Genomic DNA, 23,763 nt, shown 5'->3' on the forward strand with positions numbered 1-23,763 from the left:
TACATAGAATATGCAAAAAGGATGTGTACGCATTAGGCAAACGAGGTGTGTTGTTTCATGCCTATCTTGCTTATACTACAAGCATTGCTGGAGTTAAGACTTCATCCCACTACTTTTTCTCTCTAAGCACCTTGATTGAAGATATTGCATTCTGCTTTTAAAGTACTGCAGAAATTGGTGACATTTTATTAAGTCTTCAGTTATTTAATTCATATAGTATGTTAACATGCAGAGCTACATCAAAGTTGACTTGATTACAATTTATTAAATAATTTATATATTGTTACATTGTTAAAAGTAATCAGTTCTACTTAGAATTACAAAAGGAATTTCTATTATGTCAATTAGTATCCTAAACCAAAGAGCTTTGGCTCTGTAGTTGGCAAGAGAGGGTTGGAGGTGGCGGTCAAAAGACATGGATGAAAAAAAGGAAGTTGCCTCTCCAGGAAGCTGACACATCTACCGTTGTCTGAAGCACTCTCATTTGACAGCTCATCCGACTTTTTTGCATCACTGTGTCATCTTTTCAAAACAGCTGCAAGTTCCAGAGTGCCTCGTAGCCCCAAAGCAATCCATACAAATGCTGGTTCCTGACCACTAACACTCTCACTTCTGAGGACGCTACTTCCCCGAGAGCGTTTCACTTTACTCTTCTCACCGTCTCTGTCTAAGTTTCTTCTTTTAGAATACTTTAGCATCTGTCGAACTGGATTTCTGTGAATTCACCACAAGACAACATTGACCTCACTTTCTCAATTTCCTCTGTCACTGACAGTTGCATCTGGGATAGCTTCACCAACAGGGTTCAAAATTCCCATTACTTTTTCACTCTGAACTTTTGACATAGTGCACAGGCACTTTCAGTGTCTTTGACTGTCAGAGGGATAAGGAAAGTGAAACATGAAAAGCCACTCAAATCAAGACATAACATCAAAGCATGATGATTCAGAGATGCAGCTTCGGAATGGCAATTTATAAAGAGTGGTGCCAAGAAACTCTAAAAAGTATGAAAATAGCTAGTACTCGCTATAACTTAAGTTTAGTTCATGGTGGTGCTTATGTACGCTGTGGAATTAGATCCTCTCTTTCATCCTGAAAAACCAGCAGAGCAATGTACAGCATATAGCTTAACCTGTTGTGGAGAAGAGGAATAATTAATGGCAAGCACAACCTCCTGGTTGGTGTGAGAAAAGAGAAAAAAAAAATTTTTGGCAGGCTTAATGTTCCATAACTTCAGCATGTCAGCTTTTCGATCAAACCAAATAAATGTGAATTTTTACGACCATAATGCTCGGCAGGTATCCATACCTAGGGCCAGCTTAGTAGAAAAAAAGGCAATAGTGACAAATGGATGAAAAAAAATAGCGGTCTTGAATGTCAAAAATCTGAAAGACAATCACAAATAGGCAACTCTCTTCACCAACCACTTAATCCAAATGTTACAGATGTAAGTCTGTTTCTATGGGCACCTCACATTACAGAACTCTTATTGAATTATCTGTGCAGCCCCTTGACATTTATTGAAATTGAAGGCTGTGTAGTAAAAGCAATCTCTCTATACACAAACTATCCATGCAACATTGTCTAATAATTTCGTCTGTCGATCTCAACGAAACAAGGTTGAAAGAGGATGAATGTTTTTGCTAGGATTGTCTTCACTTGTTTAGAAATTATTTTCAAAGTAAAAAAGGTATTAGTTTTTGATACCGAATGCACAGAGCACATCGGGTATTTTGTAAATGAAGCATATTTTACAGGACAAGGACAGACTTCAACAAACCTGACAGTTAGTGGGTTGTTTTATTATGCTGAACTTTGTAGCTTTCAGAACACACACTGTGAGGTGTCCTTCATATTGTACACATTGTATCCTTTATCTTATGTTTTATTGTCCAAACCTTTATCACCATTATACTGTAAAAGGATGGCCAACTGTCCATCTTTGGTACATGAAGCATGTTACCTTGAGGACGAGTTACGCAGTGTGTTTAATTTGACTTAGTTGCAAATGTAGCCACGCAAAATGTTGTGAGTTGCAACGAGTGATGGGTTTTTTAAAACCCTCATCGACCCAACATGTTATGAGAGCATACCTGACTCGCCCGACCCAAAAAGATATGCGTTAATCAACCAACAAAGTCCGACCCAGCCTGCAAACCGCCAACTTTTGCCTGAATTTTATGCTGTGTATAGCGATGGTATCCATAGCCCAATCACTAAGTATGAATTTTATTTTTTAGTACTTGTTTCAAAAAGGACTGACACTAATTTGGATGACACATTTTTGCATGAGCCACTGCAGCCTACAGCAAAGTAAGCAGTGTTTTACTATTTTGTTTTTGGACTGTTTGCCTAAACGTTAGCATAAGAAATAGATTACAGAACATATACTATAGTATCTGTCTGAGCCTAATAGCATCTGGGTCTAGACTGTTTCAAAAAGTTTTATTTATTGTTGAATGGCAGCCAGTAAAACAAGTAGTCCCTCTTTGAAGCCATGACATTTTTCTCACTCGCACGCACACACATGCACACTTTAACAGTGAACTTGTAAATAGTAGTCTACATGTGTGGGTCTGTACTGTCTGCTTTAGTCTAGTGTTTGGCTGCACTGTGTAAAAAAAGGATGAATTTCACAGTTTTGGGATCTAACCTGTTTTGAAGCGCTTCGAGCACACGACCGGCTGACCTGAAAGCGCTCTCACTGGACGCATTTGTTGCTGGAGTGCACGGCATGGCTCTAGCAAGCGAGGAGAGCAGAAGGTATGTGTAACTGTGATCCCTCCAAAAGAAAAGGACAACCTACTGAAGGCTGTTATTTTTAAGTAGGAACACTGCTTTCTTACTCTTTGGCTCGAACAACCTGAACCTGCGATATTCTCTGAAATTCTAACCTGAATAAACACAAAAAAACCACAACAACTAGTATATCAGTAGTGTAAAATGACACACTCTGTACTTATCTTGGTTCTTATCTTTTATACTTCACAAAAAATGTTATTGTCGGGTGTTGATGTTAGAATATCATTGTCAGACAACATATTCTTAAAATTGTGTTCATGTTTAAATATTAATATCACTATTAATCTCAAAATTTCAGGATTGTTCCAGCTTTAATCACAAAGGTTAGATTAAGTGTGGTCTATCATTGTGGTGGTTTAACATTTTCACCAAAATTTGATGAAGCTTTGCAAAACTACATTTACTATATTTGTCTGCTTCTCACCACTTGCTAAATTGCTCATTAGAAGAGATGCAAAATGCACAAAGATTGCTCAATTCATTTCCATAGAGTTTAAAGTCGGTGAGATAAAAATAACATTTCATTAATTATGTTCACTTTGGCTCGCGCTCCATATTGAATTCCCACATTAGGCTCTATTAGTTTCATTCACAGCAGAGCAGATACCTAGAATTCTGGCTGCCAGTGTCAGTTGGCAAATCGATGCTAGTGCACTACTTTCCTGTCTCGTACATATGTAAACAAGGCTCTGGACTAAACTGTGACTGCCAGATGTAATAGTTTCCTTACCGCTGCCCAAGCCTGCTGTCATTAGAGCGGCTCCTCTTCCCTGAGTGAAGAGATGTCAGAAGGATGTCGCTTGGCTGACTGTCAAGTTCAGTTGCAATCAGATGAAAAACCCCTTTAGTCAGGTATAGTGACTTTTGTAAAGGTCGTCAAGAACTTCAGCTTCACCCATTCAAATACAAAAACAAAAATACGAGAATATGCACATGTACACGCTCAGGGCAGTATACAAGTTACAAGGGACTTCCTACAAGATAAAGAGAGACAGAAAAACTCTTTGAAACAAAATGCTAATTTAGCCTCCACAGAGCTGTCTCTGCAACTACTGCTGAATATTAGGCAATGTGCGTAATTGCATTATACTCTGAATGCATGCTGTGAAAGGCTATTTGGGATTTTTTTTTTTTTTTTTTTTTATGATATGCAGTCTCAGAATAAATAGAGAATTTGCTGATCCTGACACAATGTATATAGAAATGGTACATGGAGTGTTTTGAATATTCATTTAAATAATTAACAATGTGTGCTTTTTTTGCCGTTATGTCAATTTAATTAAAATTTCAATACATGTATTTTTTTAATACTGACTGGAGTTTACGGGTTTAAGGAGGGAAACATGAAAAACTGGGTGGATCCTCATAGAGCTAGGGAGCTTGAGTTTGACAACCACGGGGTTGATTATGTCCACCACGGGAAATGGACCGATGTAGCATGGCGAAAGCTTCTTGGATTCAGTACGGAGGGGAATGTCTTTGGTGGAAAGCCAAACCTGCTGGCCGGGGCGGTAGGCAGGGGCGGGCATGCGGCGACGATCTGCCAGACGTTTATTCTGTTCAGAGGAGCAAAGCAGGGCGGACCGAGTGTCTCTCCAAACCTTTCTACAGCAACGGAGATTGCGTTGCACCGAGGGAACCGCGACTTCGGCCTCCTGGCTGGGCAATAGAGGAGGTTGGTAGCCTAGGGAGGCCTCAAAAGGTGATAGTCCAGTGGCCGATGAGGTGTGACTGTTGTGGGCATATTCTACCCACGGAAGGAGGCGGCTCCATGAGGACGGATTGGTTGCCGTCACACTTTGAAGGATGGCCTCCAACTCCTGGTTCAACCTCTTCGTCTGTCCATTAGTCTGTGGATGGAAACTTGAGAAGAGGCTAGAAGTGGCCCGAGGGTGAGGCGAAACGCTTTCCAGACCTGGGACGTAAGCTGGGGACCTCGGTCGTATACGATGTCTGACGGAATGCCATGGAGCCTAAATACATGGTGAACCAGCAGATCAGCAGTCTCACGGGCTGACGGAAGCTTGGGTAAGGGAATGAAGTGTGCGACCTTGGAGAAACGGTCCATGACATGTTGTTGTCTTAGGGAGAAAATCCAGTTATGAAATCCAGTGCGATGTGTGAACTTGGACGTTGGGGAATCGGTAACGGTTGCAGTAGTCCAGCGGGGGCCCTGTGAGAGGCCTTTCTCCGAGCACAGGTAGTGCAGGCGAAAACATAGGTATCATTCTCCAGGGATGGCCATCAAAAGGTACGACGGAGCCAGTTGATGGTGCGTCGTATGCCTGGGTGGCAGGAGAGTCAGGAGTCATGGGCCCACTGAAGAACCAGGGAGGGGGGAATGAAAAGGTGATCGGGAGGTCCACCTCCGGGGTCCTGCTGGGTGAGGAGGGCGTACCGAACAGCGGTCTCCACCTCCCAGGTAAGTGCCCTCAGTACACAGGAGGGTGGAACTATGGTGTCGGGCACCGAGTCCCCGTCGTCTGGAGCAAACTGACGGGAGAGTGTGTCGAGCTTAGCTACAGGTGAACTCCGTGGAACGACACTGGACGGCTTCTTCACACAGGTGATACCCGAGGATCGACACTGGACGGCAGGTATGTAGGAGACAGACAGGGAGTCAGAACCGGAACTTTCACTGAACAAGTAAACGGACTTACAGCAACTAGGAACCAGGTAGGTAAACGGACAGACTGACAGCGGTGGAGAGAACAGTCGGGGTAGATATAGCAGCGGGTGGTGATCACTGAAATGCGGATCAGCTGCGCCTACAGAGAGGGGCGTGGCAGTGAGAGGTGATCGGGGGCATGTACTGAAAATACACAGGGCACAACAATAACAAACAGGGGAACGACAAAAATACATGAGGAGAGGAGATCGGGGGAAAAACAAAGGTAAAACACACCAGGGTTAGACAGAAATCCTAACAATCTGTCTGCTTTCCGCCATGCTTGTTGTTGCTTTTGCTGCATAACTGCGTCTTTACATCAATTCGTCTGAATATTGCTATTATCATGACATTAATTTTTTAAATAATTTAAAAATGTATACCTATATCATAAATTATACAATTTGGCACAGCCCTATTGCCAGTTATTGGTTACTACAATATTTTGTGTTTAAGTAGAATCAACTCATCCTTTTTAACAGCATAAACAGCGTAACCTATTTCCCAACTAAAAAATATCCACTTTCTTGAGCAATATTTTCAAAAGTCAACACTTGGCAGAAATCCCCCATTTCCACGCTCATCCTTTGTATGCATGTCAACCTCGTATGAGACGAAGCAATTCATAAATCATTGAGGTGAGTGAGAGAAGTGGTAACAAAAACAGGCAAAAAAAGGAAACCTGACGGAACTCATTATAAAAGATGGATGGATGAATGGGAAGATAAATCCAGGAGCCAAGAACAGGACAACCATGATAGATTGGGGAACACACAGCTCATAACCAGCCTTTGCATTGCTGTCTATTAATACAGTGGCGCACGTCTTTGGATGCCAGGCACCCTCTGGACCTGGACAGTATTCTCTTTTTTTTTTGTATTATTATTATTCAGCTGTCCTGTTAATTGATTCAAAAGCAAGTGGCCTGGCAGTTGATTCGAAGCAAACATCTGTAAAAGAAAAGCCAAACATGAGAGGCTATTGATAAAGATAACACCACTTTAGACTGCGGTCCAAGAGAGGCTAGGAAACATCCCAAATCCTTCAGTCCCCCACTAACAATAAAGCTTCTCTGGTTTACCCAATTCCAGAAAATTAAAAGCTTTACGCCGCATCCTACTCTTTAATTTATCCCGACTTATTTTGGGAGAGGAGACGTCTCAATCACTGGCCTGACTTTGGCGTTGGAGAGTCCCTGTGAACCTCCACAAACTGATTTAAGGCCAAAGTGTGGGACCGTGGCATACGAGCCAGAGCAATCCATGCTGCATAATTCAACACTGCTCTCAAACCTGTCTCATTAAGGAACCTGGCCATGGTCCATGCATCTGAGTATGAGGCTTTGAGTGACAGATCTGTTGCCAGCTTAGTGCAAACAGGCACAGACCCAGTGTAAGCCCGAGCTTCAGATTCAGCTTCAGCTCTGTCCAAACCTGGCAAGACCAGCCCTGACTCTGGTCTAAGCTTCAACCTGCATCGACTCCAGTTTTAGTGTGTGTCCTACACATAACAAGCACCAACTGAAAGGCAAAAATCAAATCCTAAATCAACTTTATTTTAGGCTGCAGTTGATTAGAAGCTGGAATGCCAGATTTATATTTTCATGAGCCAAAATATAATCAAAAGTAGATTCTGGTGAGGGTTTGAATGTTCTCTCAAACCTCACTGCACAGCAAGATGTCAATACACATAGCTGATCACAGGGGAAAGTAAACAAACTCTATTTGCAGTGACGTATTCCGCTAATGTTTCATTTTCAACATTGCATGGCTTTACATGTCATTTAGTTCAGTTAAAACTTTTAGGATCTCATCACAAGCCAAACAGACACTACTTGCCACGGTCCATATTTGTCCATCCTTGGTAGTTTGGTCATTGATGTTTCACTTTCAGCTTCCCGCAGTGAAAGTCACATTAGCTCATAGTTAAAAGTTTTGGCCATAACTTTTGCTGTGGTTCAAAATCCAACCCAGGCAATTCCTGAGCTCAAGGTCTCAACCCCAGACATCAGCCAAAGTGACTGCCACACCCCAGAACCAAAAGACATTTAGGAAACTCATAGATTTCTCTGCGCGGATGCAAGGTTTGTCACATTTGACAAACATGATTAGAGAAGCGGATATTTGCCTTCTGCATCAGTGAGAATTTAATTTAGCGAGTCAACAGGGGTGGGAGACGCACACTGACCTGCCAAATGAGGGGGGCAGGTGACAATCACGGCTCTGCACAAGAAGGTGTCGGTGGCAGTCGTCACTCTGGCCCACTCTGCATTCTGTTCAAACATATTAACACAAATACAGTCTTATTTACTAAGCAAGTTGCAGAGGTTAGTATCAAATACCTATGTGTATTTGTAATAATATCTGCTGAAGTATTGCATTTATTTTTTTTGCCAAATTAACATTAATGCTCTGCAGACATGTTCTATATACATAAAGTGAAGCTTAGTGATTGGAAATTCTTCTTGATGAGCATTATATAACAAACATCATCTCATTCTAGAGATATTTTCATATGAAGCATAATTTTGTAAATCAAATATCTGTCTATTCTATTGTATTATATTTAATTGAATGTAACTTCTGACTCTGCTGAGAGAAATTCTCCCTCATTCTCACACGTAACTTAAGAAGGAACAATCATGCAGGTTTCCAGGTCTCTAGTTTGATTCTGAAGTCTCAGTGTGTGATTTACTGTTAAAAAAAAAACCCTCTTGGTTTTACTGAGGCTTGAGACTACACAATATTTTCGTCCCAAGAAGGCCACTGTGTCAGATGATAGAGTTATAAATTCTTGCTGGGACTTGGCTGAGCCACATGACAGACTACAGGTTGGTCCCTGTCCAAAAATCGTTTGCCATCTTTCATGACCTGCAAGATGTCTGGAAGTGCCACCGACAGAAACAAACAATGTAAGCAAACACAACGTCGTCCAAAGCAGTGTATTGGACACTGACTTTTTTTTTTGTGGTTGTGGGGTGTACCAAGAGGACAGTTTGAGTTGCGTATCGTTTAACCTATATTTCACTGAACCGTGATTCTGGAAGTTGTCACATGATGCAAGAAAAAGGAAAAAAATACGTGACATGTCTAGTCTTTTTGATGGGATGTGACACGTCCACGTCATGGGATCAGTTGTCATCAACTATACAGGATGAAATGAGTTGTCATGCTTGGAGCCTATATTCAGTCCTGACACCCTACATCTTCTGGGTCAGGCTATTTTAATGCTGATATTGTGTGTAGTCTGAACCTAGCCTTATAATGTCCTTTGATGCAGCCCCAAGGTTCAGCCTCTGTCCGAGACGAGTGTATTATAGAGAACTGAAGACTGCATTCATTTGAGTGAAAACTTGTCAGTGGTGCACCCGTTCAAATATATTTTCAAAAATCTTCTAATAGGTACGCGGATGTTTCATCCACTCCAACACTTTGGGGCCCACAAAATGTGTGCATTAGCGTCCAGTCTTTTCATTTGAGTTGGTAGATACACAACCAAGGGCCTGCTTTAATAAAGGTTTACGTGTGTAAAATCACATGCAAGCTCCACACCACCTGCAAAAAATATCCAAGCTGATCTACTGGCGATGTGCAGTGAGGATTGCATCTTTCAAATGTGCAATTTAACACGCAGTGTCCATTTTGCATGTTTGCCTGCATGCATATGCAATATTGGGCGTTTCTACTTGAACGTGGAAAAATACTGGGAGGGAAAATGCAAATACATAATTTTAGCACCCGCAATGATATTTACTAAACCTGAAAGTAGAAATAGGAGAAATGATTTATTGTGTATTTTAGTATGAATGAAAGGAATGTATTAATCAGATGCGCACAATATGAGAGATGGCTGCTCTTATTGTGGTGAGAAGGAGATGCAGGGAAATGTAGAGAGCGTAGTTTTACACCAGTGAAAACATTTTTGAGATGTCAAAGGCATAAATTATTCAGACACATCATTTGTCCAGCGATGACATTTCTGAGTTATTGAATGAACTGATTAATGATTGACAAACAACAACAAGGGGAGCCGCACAATATCAGCAATTAAAAAAACTGGTCATTCCAGTGTATTGCTGCGGTGATATCCCACCCAGTCCCGTTATTCAGATTTGCTGTCCCAGGTTCTGAATGCTCTGTCCCGCAGAATTCACAGGTAGTTTCATAAGGTTCCCGAGGACTCACGAGGCACTGACTGAAAAATCACTGCTCATCACAGTGAGAGCTGGAGCTGCTGATCGGTGTTTGTTGGAGGAACTCATCCACCATCCCTTCTCTTTTATTTGCCAACGTTTTATTATAAGCCGTTTTTATTTTTAGCCTTATCTTCTCATAATTTTGAGAAGGCATTGGCTTCCTTGCTGATAACCTCCTATAGCGTTTTGTTCTTTTTATATTCATATTTAGTCATTTCAATGGAATTAGATTTCTTTTGCTTTTGTGGTCTTTCTGTTAGAAAGGCTGGAATCACTTTAACACGTGCAAATAACTCATTTAAATACAGCGATTTGCACCTGATATCAGTGACGCAATTACTCTTAGTAAATCACCCGCAAAACGGGTGCAAAATAAATGTGCAACTTTTGGAATGAACACGCAATTTAGTACCCCTTATTTGAGATCTTAGTGAATCAAACCCCACAACTTTCTGTTTCCTCCCCGCACACGTGACTGGGATAAGATAAAAATCATGTTTACAGCTCTTCTACACTTTTCAAATGTTACTGAATGGAACGGTTCAAATTGTAGTCACTATACTGGGTTTCTAATGTACTTTTAATTGATTCACTGCTTTTTTTATAGGTGTTCCTTTTTCAATGGTTGTGTATGGGAAAATGCTTTTTGCGCCAGTTTGCAACCTGAATATTGTCGTAGAACAGTTTGACATAATTACACAACACTAAAATTGCACAAAATTTCCCTGTGGTTCCCTGTGAAGAGGCCTTTCCAAGGCTATGAAAACAAACCGTGGGAGTTAGGTTTCACTTCTTTTTCTCATTCTCTACTCAAGATGTCAATTTCCCAAATACATTTGTATGTCGAAGCCCAAAATCAATGTAAAAATGCAAGTGGACAATGCCAGCAAGCTACCTTAGCACCATTAAAGCAAATAAAGGCAACTGTCCAGATGCCTGTTTGTGAACATACAGGACATCAGTTTGATGGGGAAGTGGAGGTAAACAAACAAATAAACCTGCGTTATTGAATAGGAGAGCTTCTTTTTTTTTTTTTTTTTTTTAATATACTGTCATCTCAAGTTTTAGAGCTTTGACCATAACTTCTGAAATCAGGTCAGTATGTAAATAATTTTTTTTTTTTTTTTTTTTAAACTAGCATGGTATGGTCCCTTTAAGCCAGTACAGCCCCCCTGTACTTAGGAGTTCATATTTCCCTGTAACGACCCTGAGCTTTTCAGAGCAGACTTTGGACATAATTCCTCCAAAATACCAAATAATTTTTAAGCTTCCTCACATGGATGTACTTTCACTTATATCCTCATAAAACAGGGATGCTCTATTGTATATTGGTTTGCATGTGCATGGCAGGTTTGCCTCTCAGCGAGAAGGTCCTGGGTGTGAACCCATCCTTGCCGACTGGGACATCTCTGCGTGAAGTTGGATTTCTCCCTTCCTGCCTGTGTGGGTTTCCTCTCTGTGCTCCGCCTCAGTTTAGTTGAAGTGGAAACTCTAAATTGCCTGTAGCTGGGGATGTCAGTGTGAATGTGTTGGTCTGTCAATATGTGTTAGCATTTGATAGACGAGCAAAATGTCAAGGCTGTTGTCCTGTCTCACACCCAGTGCATGCTAGGATAGACTATATCTTCCCAGGACCCGTACATGACAAGTGGGTGTAGTAAACGCATCCTTCTTTTTTTTTCTCCCCATTTTTGATTTTTATACGAGGGTACTAGGGTGGAGGAGCAGAATTGGTGACCGTATTTTCAATATTGAGCAATTTTTGTATTGTCTCATTTCTTTCTTAATTTAGTGTAGAAACTGTGCGACAGCAACTAACCATCTTCATCAACCATCACCATGATGACTAATCGATTAGTCATACTAGACAAACAGAGTAGAAGTGGTCATCACGATTTCTCTAAACCCCAGGTGATCTCTTGAAAAATGTTTTTGTCTGAAATCCCAAAGATATTAACTTTATTATCACAGAAGAAAACCAGCAAGTATTCACATTTGAAATGCTAAAGCCAATTATTTTTGGGACATTTTTGCTCAATGACTTAAGATTAGCAAGGTACCAAAGTTGAAGATCCATTTTCTTTCATAAAGTGGGGATATGAAGTTTTCAGGTAAAGGCCAAAAACACAGCCCTCCTCCTGCAGCTTTCACCCCTCCCCTTTCTATCCTAAGCCCCTCCCACTAGACAGACACAGGCATATGCATCCTGGACAAGTCGCCAAGCTTGGAATCCAACTTGAAGCCAATGCAATTGCAAATGCCTTGCAAATATTAACAATTTTTTTTGTTGCATTTATTGTCCGAGTTTTTAGATTCTCTTTTATGGTAGGTCAGTCTTTCTTTTTTGGGGTTGCTTTGCAGTATAGGCAGTTGTTGCCAAGTTTTCCTCCAGGATTTCCTGCCAATGAATCAGCCTTACTAGTAGTAGTACCAAAGAGGCGTATACACAAATCTGCATTTGTAGCACGGACCATTTGAATGTCCATACAAATACAAATGACTTGTGATTGACCTAAAATCTCCATCACGGGCTGGAGCCTGAATACTGATCCAAGAAGAGGAGCACAAGTCTAGTTTTCTCTCAGACCACTTGAAAGGATATCTAATTTTTGTCCAATCACACCAAGAAAATCCTTCCTTCCAAAGCTTCAATCGACTGTTGTCAATAAATCTACAAATTTTCTCAGCTGTGAGGAAGTGTCCCTCATAATTCCCCAAAGCACCAGGTGACGTCTTTAAATTGTTTGGGATCAGTCAAAAGTGCAAAACCCAACGATATCTACATTTAAGAGTTTGCAGCGAAGCTGCTCTTTTGCTTAAAAAATGAGAGAAATGAAAAATGTTCAAAGTGGTTGTGTAACTGTTTACTTTACTTGTCGGTTCAAATGACCATCTCCTTAGTGATGGAATTCTGTATTTTATTTTGTTTTCTATAGTGTTTGATCCAACACCTTTAGTACTCCATTAACCAGAACTCAAATATTATATCCTCAGGCAGACAATAAATACATGTAAAATAAATAAACTTTATAAAGATGAGGAATATTGGGCAAAGTGCTGCACTTTAGGCCTCTCGGAGCACTCTTGGTCTCTCAGCTGTGGATAAGAGAGACATTCAGGTGGAACAGACAGTGCCTTCACGGGAGACAGCCTGTTTCCCCACTGAGGAAACTGTTATCTCTGTGTCGCGCCTCATCAATCCCTGAGTGAGCCGTTACTGTACTTTACCTGCCATATGGCCGTCACAGCAGAACCCAGTCGGACATTATTCCACCCAACACGTTCTGTCAGACACTCTGAAAGCTGTTGGGTGCCTCCCTGTGGAGAGACAGATATTACATTACAAGGTGGGCTTAAAACCCACTGATGCCCGCTTGACTTGGATGAGCAGAGCTCTTGAAGTTAACCCTCCCTTATGTGGCTGAGACTCTTGCCAATTTCCCAAATGCCATTAAAATATATATTGTTTGTGATTCTAATGCAATTAGAAATCACATTTGAATAACTTATCAGCATTTATTTTTTCTTGGACTGTCCTGTCTGTTCTTCATAAGCCACACAAGTGACTCTGAATAGTTTTCAGTGGGAACTAGTTTCTTGAAACTGTAGTCAATACTAGCAATTGCTCACATTCTATTTTAACCCTATGAACCAAGGCTGTGTAGGGTAATTTAATTACCTTCACTTTAAATCTCATTTCTTGGTCATTGTTGGGGCTAACCATTTATGCTGAATCTTGTTTTTTTTCAGGACAGTCTAGGCTATCCAAATCTCTATTCATTTTATGAGATAATATTTAGAGATTTTTAAATTAGCATTCATATCAAGGACAAAAAAATATGTCTTATGAAATTGTTGTTCTCGCCAGAAAATATTGTCAGGAGATATATTTTTGTAGTTGTGAAGAGATTGTGTAGAGTCTGGTAATATCTGAACCATGTTTGTGGATCACTGTATGCAATTTGAAAAAATATGTCTTTAGTGCCTGACGGAAAATAAATGTCATAAATTACTCTGGGTGGCCTCCGGTGGCATCTCTCTCTGTGAAGAATATCCACTGCGCTATTTAACTGAGAAAAAGAGGAGTGAATTTGAATTTGAGTTTTGTTCATTAGGTTCTAAGGGTTGATAAGAGAAAACAAGTAGAAATTGTATGTATCTGAAAAAAGGACAACATAAAAGTTACGAGTATAGCATGCTAAAGATAGATATACATAACTAAACGAGTGCTGACTTGAAAATCCAATTTTTGATGGGCATATACTAAGAAAAAATATGAAACAGCACGTGTTAGCAGTGCTTGTTAGCCTCGGCTCTTTTATGGTAGCTTATACAACAGACAAGAGCAGGCCTGTTCCAAAACACATTCAATGGTGCCACCCTTCAAGTGCTACTCAAAGAAAATCCTTCAGGAAATGGCTGGAATGCCTTTATAAGTAAGCTGCTGTTGGTGGGAAAACCAAAGGCCTTATTTGTCCCATTAGTTTCGCTTGCCTTTTTTTTTTTTTTTTTTTTTTTTTAAACCAGAGTGAGGGGAAAGAAGGTTCAGAAGCAGGCCGGATGCTAAGTTTAATTGAAGTGAAGAAGAAATCCATTTTGGTCTCCTGTTTTGAAAAAAAAGCTCTTGAGTCAACAGTGTGCATTCAGTGGAATGATAGGAGCCTTGTACCTTTATCTTGAACTCCTGTGCGGAACCTGGAGTGCTCTCCAGAAGCGGCAGTAGTCCTCCAGCTGCTGCAGCATAGACGAGGAAGAAAAGGAAGGACATCTGGGATGGCTCTACGCCAAAGACAGACCTGCTACACAGTCCCATTTCCTCTTTGAGTTCTGCCATGGAGGGAAGAAACACCTGCTGTAGTTCTTACACATGCAGTAATGATACACATTTTCCTACAATGACAGTGTTCTGCAAAGTTGTACTACCAAACTGTACATTATTTTTTTTTTAAAAACTGCAATTTTCTCTGGCACATACAGAGGCAGCACTACAAAGAGCTGAGAGGGTGATGATTATCCTTCCTGTAATCATCATGTTAAAAGTGCATGCCTTGATTCCAGAGGTCTACATTAACAATAACATCTCAACTAATCTTTCTCTTGACTGTCAGGAAATATTATGCAGACACTGAAAAATTCCCAGAGGATGATTTGTAATGAATGTTGAGCCCCTGGCTTTTCTTCAAATGCCACCGTCAGAGCAGATTCTCATTTTATACAAGACTTTAATTTATGACCAAAAACCTGCACAATTAATGACATCACCCCTGGACCTCAGCTATACTTTCTATTGATTGTAACTTAAGATGGTAAACACTAGTATGTTAGCATTTTCTTTGTAAGCATTTTAGCATTACATCCTTACTCATAGTTTATTTAAAAAAAATTTAAAAAATCACAAAACTTTTGTCTTGAAGCTTTTTGGGTATGGTTTATTTATTTCCTGTTCTATAGTTTTGTTTTGGTTTTTCAATTTCTGGAAAAGTTTTACACAGATATGATAATAACTATGGCAAAACATTATGTAAAATTGCATATATCTAATTGAAAAATTGACCTAAGCCTCCCACCAAATACATGCACCCAAGTGTTCCACAAACTTAAGGAAAACCCTGTATATTTCAACTGTCTAAGTCCATTGTCAGAACTGAATGGCGCAAGTGCATTTATGGTGTGACCAAATCCAGATATGCAAGTTGAACAGCAGATTATCTGTGTTTCATGGTTCAAAGAGGTCGTGCTTTGTCTCTTTGTCTCTTAATTGATCAAAGTTGGGCTAAACATTAAATATACCAATCAGAGTTTCGCATCCAATTCCACACACCTTAGTGGATTGCAATTAAGACATTTGCCAAGTTGTAAGAAAGAACGTCTCTGCAGAGGAAACAGATCTGCTTGTAAGCATACTGATGTTCACAATAATATTTTTTAACATAGTAATCTAATCTGCTGCAACTCCCTGTAAGTATAACAAACAGTGTTTGCGTGTTGTGCATCTAGGTGCATATTACTCTCTTAATAATACTCCCCTAAAATGATAGAAAAGTACTGCGCTATTGACTTAAGACCTGTTTTTGGTTTGTCAATCGCACAATTTCTTTCAGCTGTGTGAAGCCATACACCAACGATGTTCACAACCCCACTTCATTTTAAGACCAACATGCCCATTGGCCCTCAGATGGGCACAAGTACTTTTGCTAACTGTGTCAGTGTGAAACTAGCGAAGACAGTTGCGTTATTCTTGGCACTACTTTGCGATGTGTATAAAATAGAGTCCTTCTTCATCTTTGAAATTCAGTCACCGATGTAATTTAACTTTGCTCAAGATGACTCTCTCTCTCTCTCTCTCTCTCTCTCTCTCTCTATTGGCAGTCCTTCCTTCATTATGGTCTCAACTGCTCTATAGTTTACTTAGTTTTGTACCTTTTATAAAACCCTCTTTCATTCTCTTACATCCTTACTGAATTAGCATTGACACCCATTGAGTGTTTGTACCTCTTTTGTTACAAGTCTGAGCCATATCTGTATCAGGAACCCCGGCTTGACTCTTTTGAGACTCTATGACCAACACGAAGTAGCAATAAATCAACATGTCCACCGAGTGAGGATGGAGGAGGTGACGAGGTTACCTTTGCTCTTTAAACTCACCTGCAGTCCAAGCGCGTTGCTCAATGTACGAGTGCAGGGTCATGCTGTCCAATTCCACAGCATTCGGGGTTTTCGAAGGATCTTGGACACATACTGTTGCGCACAGTCTGTCAATCTGAGTGCAGAGTACAATCACCACATCACACCCACACATGATGATTTACCACTGTGAACCAAAAGCATCCCATTGATATAGATAAAAACAAAAGAATTGCTGGGGGCCGACAAACATGATTTTGCCAGCGCAATTTCCCCCACAATCTCTACTTCCCACTGCTACTCTAACCACTCATCCTGGACTGGAATTGTTTTGCTATTTCTTTGTGTGATTAATGTACTCTTATCCAAAAGCACCTCACAAAATATCACCACCAACTCCATTTGGGATTTTATAGACATTTCCAGCATAGTAAGAATATTGAACAGTAAAGCAGAATATAAAAACACGTGTTTGGAAAAGCTGTTGTTCGTCTTATTCTCAGCACACATGCAAAAGTCAACACAAATTAATTGAATCACTCCTCACATTTGTATTCATCCTTTGAGAATTGCAGTTATTTAGCTGACCAGACATTTCTCAACATTAGAAGGCAGCTCTGACTGAACGTAGCCCTAAAGACAGGATATTGCTGTGTAAATCTGTTGTCTCACCTTCCACATGAGCTGGGTGAAGTCCATCAGCACCACTGGGGATAGAGCAGGGATGCTGGTCCCGTAGGTGCGAACTTTGGAGGCTGGCCCACCCATGTGGTGCACCTTCCTGCCAGTATTGTACTGCGGGAAGACCTCAAAGCCCAGCTCTTTAATGAGCTCAAAGATGTGTGTTTGGGTGCTGAAAGAGAAAGAAGTCTTTTTAACGCTTTGTTGGGCTGATGTTTGCAGTTTTTCAGGATATATTTCTGGAGTTATTTCACTTTTCAGCTGTTTTAGAATCGTAATTGCATTGAGTGTAAGTGGGTTCGAGATTCCAGCATTGCTTCAGTGAGTCCTAAAAGCCAGGAAAATTCTGGAAAGCTGGAAAAATGTCGAAATGAAGCACCTGAGAGATGCCCTCTCTCCTCTTTAAATCAAACTGTCATTAAAGTGCTGTTTAATAATGAATTTCACAAGTTCTCCTTTTGACCTGCTCTGTTGTCATCAGTCAACTGGACGTTGTAGCCTACAGTACTCACGAGACAGCTCCTGGGTGTAAATATGTAGCAGTTTGTTGCTTTGTACAGAGCGGTCTGTGCTGTGAATTATTCTAAATCCTGACTGACGGTTTCTCCTAAACATCATCGCTCAAACAGGACTTTAGCTGAGTCCCTCATCAATTATTCTGCCAAAACGTAAGAGTGTAGGCAATTTTGAGAAAGACTGGCAGTTGGATCCAAGAAAAGAAAACAGGTTGACTAACACATAGGTGTCTGTGATTCCTGAACAGTTGAAAATAGTCACAATATAAGGATTGACTTCTTAAAAATAATAAACCTTGAAAAAGAATTGACTTTGAACACTTGCGAAGCTCTGAAAACATGCAAAATCCCGTGTTTTTCTACATAACTGACCCCCTACTGTTTATGTTTTATGTACACGATGCATATCCCTGCTGCTATCATCATTTTAACAGCTTCTTCTTCTGGATTCTAAAGGAAAAATACTATTTTTATGTCATTATGTAAATCAAACATATTACATACATATGCACATCCATAATTACACGAGTAAGTACAAATACTGCAGCCCACACATTGCAAAGAAAATTGTCTCTGCCAGCCTACAAGTGCAACATAGAACAATACATAATAGTATTCTAAGTAAGTAACCTTATTTACATTAAGTCATTTGTTTTTTTTATAAATGTGTGCTCGTGGGTATTTTATTTGTTTGTGTGATTCTTATTCCGCAGTCTGTGTTTGCACAATGGGGTAAGTGATCCATCCATTATCTACATCACCTATCCATCGCATGGTGTCAGGCAGGTGGAGCTCACAGTTGGCCAGCAGGTGTCAGAGATAACCGCCACTGCAGGTGACCAGGCCTCCTCACAATAAGTGAGTTTGTTCCAATATTCATATACTATATATAATAATATATAACAATATAGCCTTCTAACAGAGCTCTTCATTTTACACCTGCTCTCACATTACAAGCATTTCCTTTCCTTAAAGATATTTTGCTTCTTCCAGAATCACTGATTTCATATTCAGCTCATGTTCAGTGTGACGGCTGTATTTAAATTGCTACTAAATGCTTTTTACTAACACAAACAAAGCCTTTCATGAGAAAAAGTTGTATTTTCCAGTCAGCTGGAAAGTGCCTGTAAGACATCATCACCCAACAGAATAAATTTAAATATAGCCCTACGTTACCTTCCGACCCATTGCCCCCCAAAGTCCCAGCGATCGACACCATTGGCTGCTGGTATTTCAGTGGACAGTGTGCGACCTCCCACCCGATCTGCATGGCACACCAGACACGATGTGAGTCAAATTAATGCAGTAATCCTTTTCAACTGTGGCTTCATCAAAGGAATTCAGGTAGAAAACAATACATTTTAAGTTACCAATTAGGTTCAATCATTCATACCTTTTCCTTCCAGAATCACTATTTTCAACTTGGCATCCCTTTTTTTGAGCAAATGAGTTGCACTCAGTCCAGATAGTCCCGCGCCAACAATAATAACGTCCCAAATATCTGCAGTCATATTCAAGTGACTCTCTTTTTTTCTTTTTCTGCCAACTGCTGCTACACCGCGCGGAGTCAGAAACACAAATCCAGCTAGTATTCCCTTTTCTTTTCCGTACCAATAGGTTATCTTGCCAAGCCTGGCCGGCTTTCGTAATAGTGCACTTTGAAACTGTAAACAACTGAGCTTGTGACCTACTTGGCAGAGAAAGGGCCGTGTAAACTCGAGCACATACAGGAAGGGCAGTGGCTTTCGATTGTTGAAAAGTTGAGACATTGTCACATGTAAAGTCGTGTGCACTCATAATACTGTGTTTAAGAAAAATGGAATGGATCCATTAAATAATAATTCAAGTTTAGTTTAAGTTTAAGTTTTGCTGATTTATTAGTTAGTTGTAAATAAGCCATATGTCTGAAATGCCCGTGTTTATGTTTATAGAAGAAAATGTATGAACTTCAAATCTATTAACCTTGTCTAAGTCAGATTTGTTTTCAGTATTTACAAGTAGGACATTTTTTATGTATTGTAAAGTTCCAAGTGGAACACACTTAACAAACCTACCACTCATTGAAAAATCTAAATAGTTTCAGAAAATGCAGTAATTTACGGTAAATCAGAGGCAAGATTATATCAAGCTTCTGCCAGTAAGGCACAAGAGAGCATTATGCAAATAAAAAATAATGGGAAGTAAGCTTCGAGAACATGCTGTGACTGAATAATATGTCATTACCAATGCAAATACCAAGGAATACCACTGGAAAATTACCAATATAAATATTTTAAGACTAATCTCAAAGGAAAAAAGAATGTGGAACCAACCATAAACTGAAACTGTATGCACAAACAAACAAACAAACAAACAAAAAAATCCATTAAAATATAACATGTAACATCTTAGACCCATGTAACATACAAAATTGTGCAGAACAATTAATGTTGTCATAATGGAAATCTGTTGTTCTTCTCTACTCTGTTCGGTACTTTTTTTTCCCCCCTTTTGTGTCTTTTTTTAATCTTGTTTGAAAACGCTGTGTTTGTCAAATTGTTTTTGCAAACTGTTCTGTATAATTTTAAGAAACAAGTCAAAGAAAGAGAAAAGAGTCCAAAAACAGGTCTACGAAGGTAAAATATATTAATGGCGGTGCAAACTTTGTGGTCAGTTTTTTTACTTATAAAGGCATGTCAAGTGAACACTGTTTGTAGTTGAAATAGAGTAATGCTGTTTGTGCAAAAAAAAAATTAAAAAAAGGCATCTCACCGCGCCGCAGTCTACTCTACCAATTCCATTGTATTTGTTATGAACCAAAAAGAGCTGCCTTGAGATTTTTTTCTTCACAGTTGTCTTTCAGTGGCTTATACAATGAAGACATTGAAAACATTGTCTAAAAAAATGCTGAAATTCTTCGTGGCTGAAAACTCTACCAAGAGTGGGTGGAAGTGGGTGGGTTTTTATGTTTGTTTTTTCTTGTAAATTTCATTCCTCGTGCAAACAGTGAAACTCTCTACATTTGCTCAGATTGCCTTTTTTTAATGTCTTCATCTCTACTAAAGATGTTTTCTAGCTCAGTAAACATTAATCCCACAGAAACCAAACTTGGTGTACATGGTATTAATTTCCCTTTGCTTTGTATATTGAATGTTTAATTTTTTTATTTATATTTAATTATATTTTAAGATCATAATGGTCAAGACTGTTTTAAAACAATTAAGATTAAGTGTTACTCTGTGCTTTATTTTTAGTTTGTGGGTAATTGCAACAACTGAATTGTAAATAAAGCTCACAACATCTGCTCAGCGGTTATTGAGTTGAGTTGCACAATTTAATGGATCCAAGTGGTACAGTTTGTTAAAATGTCGTTCCCTAGTTGGTAAAATACCCAGAAAAACCTTTTGTTATTTGTATTTCTAGCAGATTTCAAACAGTATTCCCATCTGGAGTTGTGTTTCTGTCCACCTGACAAATGTAAGCGAAGTGTTCCCTCTGCTCAGATTTGGTGTCCACGGACTCCCAATGGAAACAACAGGCTTCTAAACTGCTAAATGCTCCAGTATCTGCAATGTTAGCTCGTTGTCAACTAACAGCCTACCCTCTACGTCGGACTCCTATCAAACAGGTCAACTATCACTCCACACCTACTGTACATGATAATCTTGTTCAGTGGCTATGAGTGTGTCCACACTAAGGCAGTTACATCTTTTTCTCTCTGTTTATAACTGAAAGTTTCTCACCCAAATCTGACCTTTTCCAAAACAGCTTACAGCATTTAAAGTGATGGCTTGGTGTTTCAGCGTGTGCATGGAAAACAGAGTTTTTTCAAAATAATGGATGAAGCCAGCTTAGTCAGGGTCCTGACCTTTAAATTAAGACAACCACCAGTTGCCTCTAACTTTCTCTGTGATTGTTAATTTCAAATGTTTATGTAACGGAATACACGGCAGAGGTGTTGTCATCAACCTAGATTCATGTTGATTTTGTCACAGTTCACTATTCCATGTTATTTCATATGAGCTCAGTCTGACAACAGAAATAAAAAAAATAAAAACATGTGAACGAGAACAACTGCTGTGGATTAGATGGTCTTAGACAGCAGAAAGTGAACGCAGGTGTAAAAGGCTGACACTTTAACAAGACAGCTTTCTGTCATAGCTTACTCTGTGATCTTTCATTTTTGCATGTCGGTATAACTGATACAGCACAGCAGCTGTCATTAGCTTGTATTCATGTTAATTCAGACGTTATCACAATCCGTCTCTACTGTTCTTATTCCAGCGATGGAGAATGGTCTGGCTGCATGTATACAGTATATCCTTCTGGTATTGGGGTCAAAATGCTCTGACTTATTTGTATATCTTTAAACGATTCACAAATGTCTCAGGCGGCACTAAGCATTAAGGATGCAGAGAGGGTGGCTTTAAATGGCTAAAATCATAGGCTGCAAATAAAACTGGACATTTTCTGCAGGTCTTAAAAGTGAAGTCCATTCTGAAGTGTCTTGAAGTGCAATATCACTGAGGGCCACTAGGGACTGCTCCAAATATACTACCATTTAAAAGGAACTTCTATTAAATACGAAGTTAGCATTTTTTTTTTTTTTCCACAAGTCATTATGGTGTCATTCACTCAGTTCATTTCTTCCAACCTTTCTGGTGGTCCTTCTGAAAATAATTTCATAATCTGTTTGATATTAGGCGTCAAACAGAGGTTTGTTTGGGGATATGTCAGGTTTGATTGACATGCCTGTGGTACAGTCAGGTTTCTGGTATTGGTAAATTGAACAGTTTAATGTAGACTTCATATTTAGACATCAACACCAAGAAGAATAAAGGTAACTATGTCAGATTAGTTAGTCAGAGTGCCATAAACTCGTGCCATGTTTTTGTCGGGAGACTGGCAACACCATTGATATGACTCGGACCAATCTTTGGTCACGTTTGTGCTTGAGTTCAGGAGGGTCAAGAAGTTGTCTGTCATGGCTGCAGAGGCACAATGTGTGATGCACTCTGTCATACTATTGGTTGATGTCAAGGAGCACATGGTAGCTATTGTCAAACTAGGCAGATAAAAAAAACTTTCGGACATGCGAGATTTTTGTGTCCGAGACGCTGCATCGTTATCCTCCAATTATGTTACACTACAACGTCCATTTGTTGACAATTACTAATTCATGTAAAAAAAAAAAAAAAAAAAAAAAAAAAAAAAAAAAAGAATATATATATATATATATATATATATTTTTTTTTTTTTTTAATTCAAGTAGTCTGATCCTGGCATTAGTGAGTACCCACATCTCTGAATGGACACTGAACTCCTCCACACTGGTCAGCGAAAAATAACTGATATTACCTAATTAACACTGAAACCTGTGGAACTGTGTAGTAAGGCTACTATCCAGAAACCATTCAGTACTTTATAACACAGCTGGATAAACTGATTGCAGTCATGATGGTAACTATAACTTGCAACAAAGCTGAATCGTATCTAACCTTTAAAAAACCCTTAGGTATAATTCCTTCCAGTAAATTGCTCCTTTTTTAGACAAATATCTTCTTGAAAGGAGTTAGAAAACTCTATATGAGCCCGAGCTGCTCCAAGTCTGAAAGAGGAAGGTGTCTAAGGTGATAGAGGAGTTGAGCTGATTTTTAGATGTCTCTGACAGTCCTACTTTATCAGCTGGCGGCTATAAATAAAACTGTTTTTCAAAAATATGCCCGAAGCGTGTAAAATTCACGCGGTGACGACCAGAGAAAACTCATAAAGATTTAAAGGAAGTGTTTGATATTTGTATACAACCACAGTGCATATAAAGCTCTTTCTCTTCTACCTCTAATCCATTTTCTGCTGAAGGATACCCCACAGTTTCTCATTTATAAAGGCTGTTTCCCTGTAGATTCTGCACAGAGATAAGCTGTGCAGGTTGTTTTTTTTCTTCAAATATCCAAGAAATGTATACAAACCTCGCTGGCTTGTGTTTTTGGCTGAAAAAAAACAGTTCCTTGTCACTTGAGACCTCATGTGCTCTCTTTTTCTTCCTTATTATTTGAAACACAAATGATAGATTTTGAGTATTGTGTATGCAACAAATAAGGAGGGGGGGGCAGGGGGGTACTCTAGTTGTGTGTTTCCTGGAGGATTATTATTATTCCTTGTTTTATTTTTTTACTTAGATAAAATAAAAATAAAATAAACTGAGTTATTGACAAATAGGTGTGTGTACAGATAGAAAGAAATACAATGACTATTTAAAAAAAAACAATTTTATTGACAATGGACAAAACAGAAGAATG

General features: G+C 39.4%; 1 protein-coding gene across 1 annotated transcript in view; it reads right to left on the minus strand.

Moving 5' to 3' along the window:
* Nucleotides 1-19,106, minus strand: part of LOC138205718 (probable flavin-containing monoamine oxidase A) — a 43,215-nt gene extending 24,109 nt beyond the window's left edge. The window contains exons 1-7 of the mRNA XM_069161898.1: nt 18,879-19,106; nt 18,662-18,749; nt 16,962-17,142; nt 16,311-16,425; nt 14,335-14,492; nt 12,894-12,983; nt 7,658-7,742 (exon numbers count right to left, since the gene is read on the minus strand). Of these exons, the coding sequence (XP_069017999.1) occupies nt 7,658-7,742; nt 12,894-12,983; nt 14,335-14,492; nt 16,311-16,425; nt 16,962-17,142; nt 18,662-18,749; nt 18,879-18,996 (835 nt within the window). The 5' untranslated portion in view covers nt 18,997-19,106. The remainder of the gene's footprint in view (nt 1-7,657; nt 7,743-12,893; nt 12,984-14,334; nt 14,493-16,310; nt 16,426-16,961; nt 17,143-18,661; nt 18,750-18,878) is intronic.
* Nucleotides 19,107-23,763: the final 4,657 nt, after the last annotated feature.

This window comes from Embiotoca jacksoni, unplaced genomic scaffold, assembly GCF_022577435.1.
Source record: "Embiotoca jacksoni isolate LCO1_2020_lvr unplaced genomic scaffold, fEmbJac1.0.p SCAF_10, whole genome shotgun sequence".
NCBI lineage: Eukaryota > Metazoa > Chordata > Actinopteri > Embiotocidae > Embiotoca > Embiotoca jacksoni.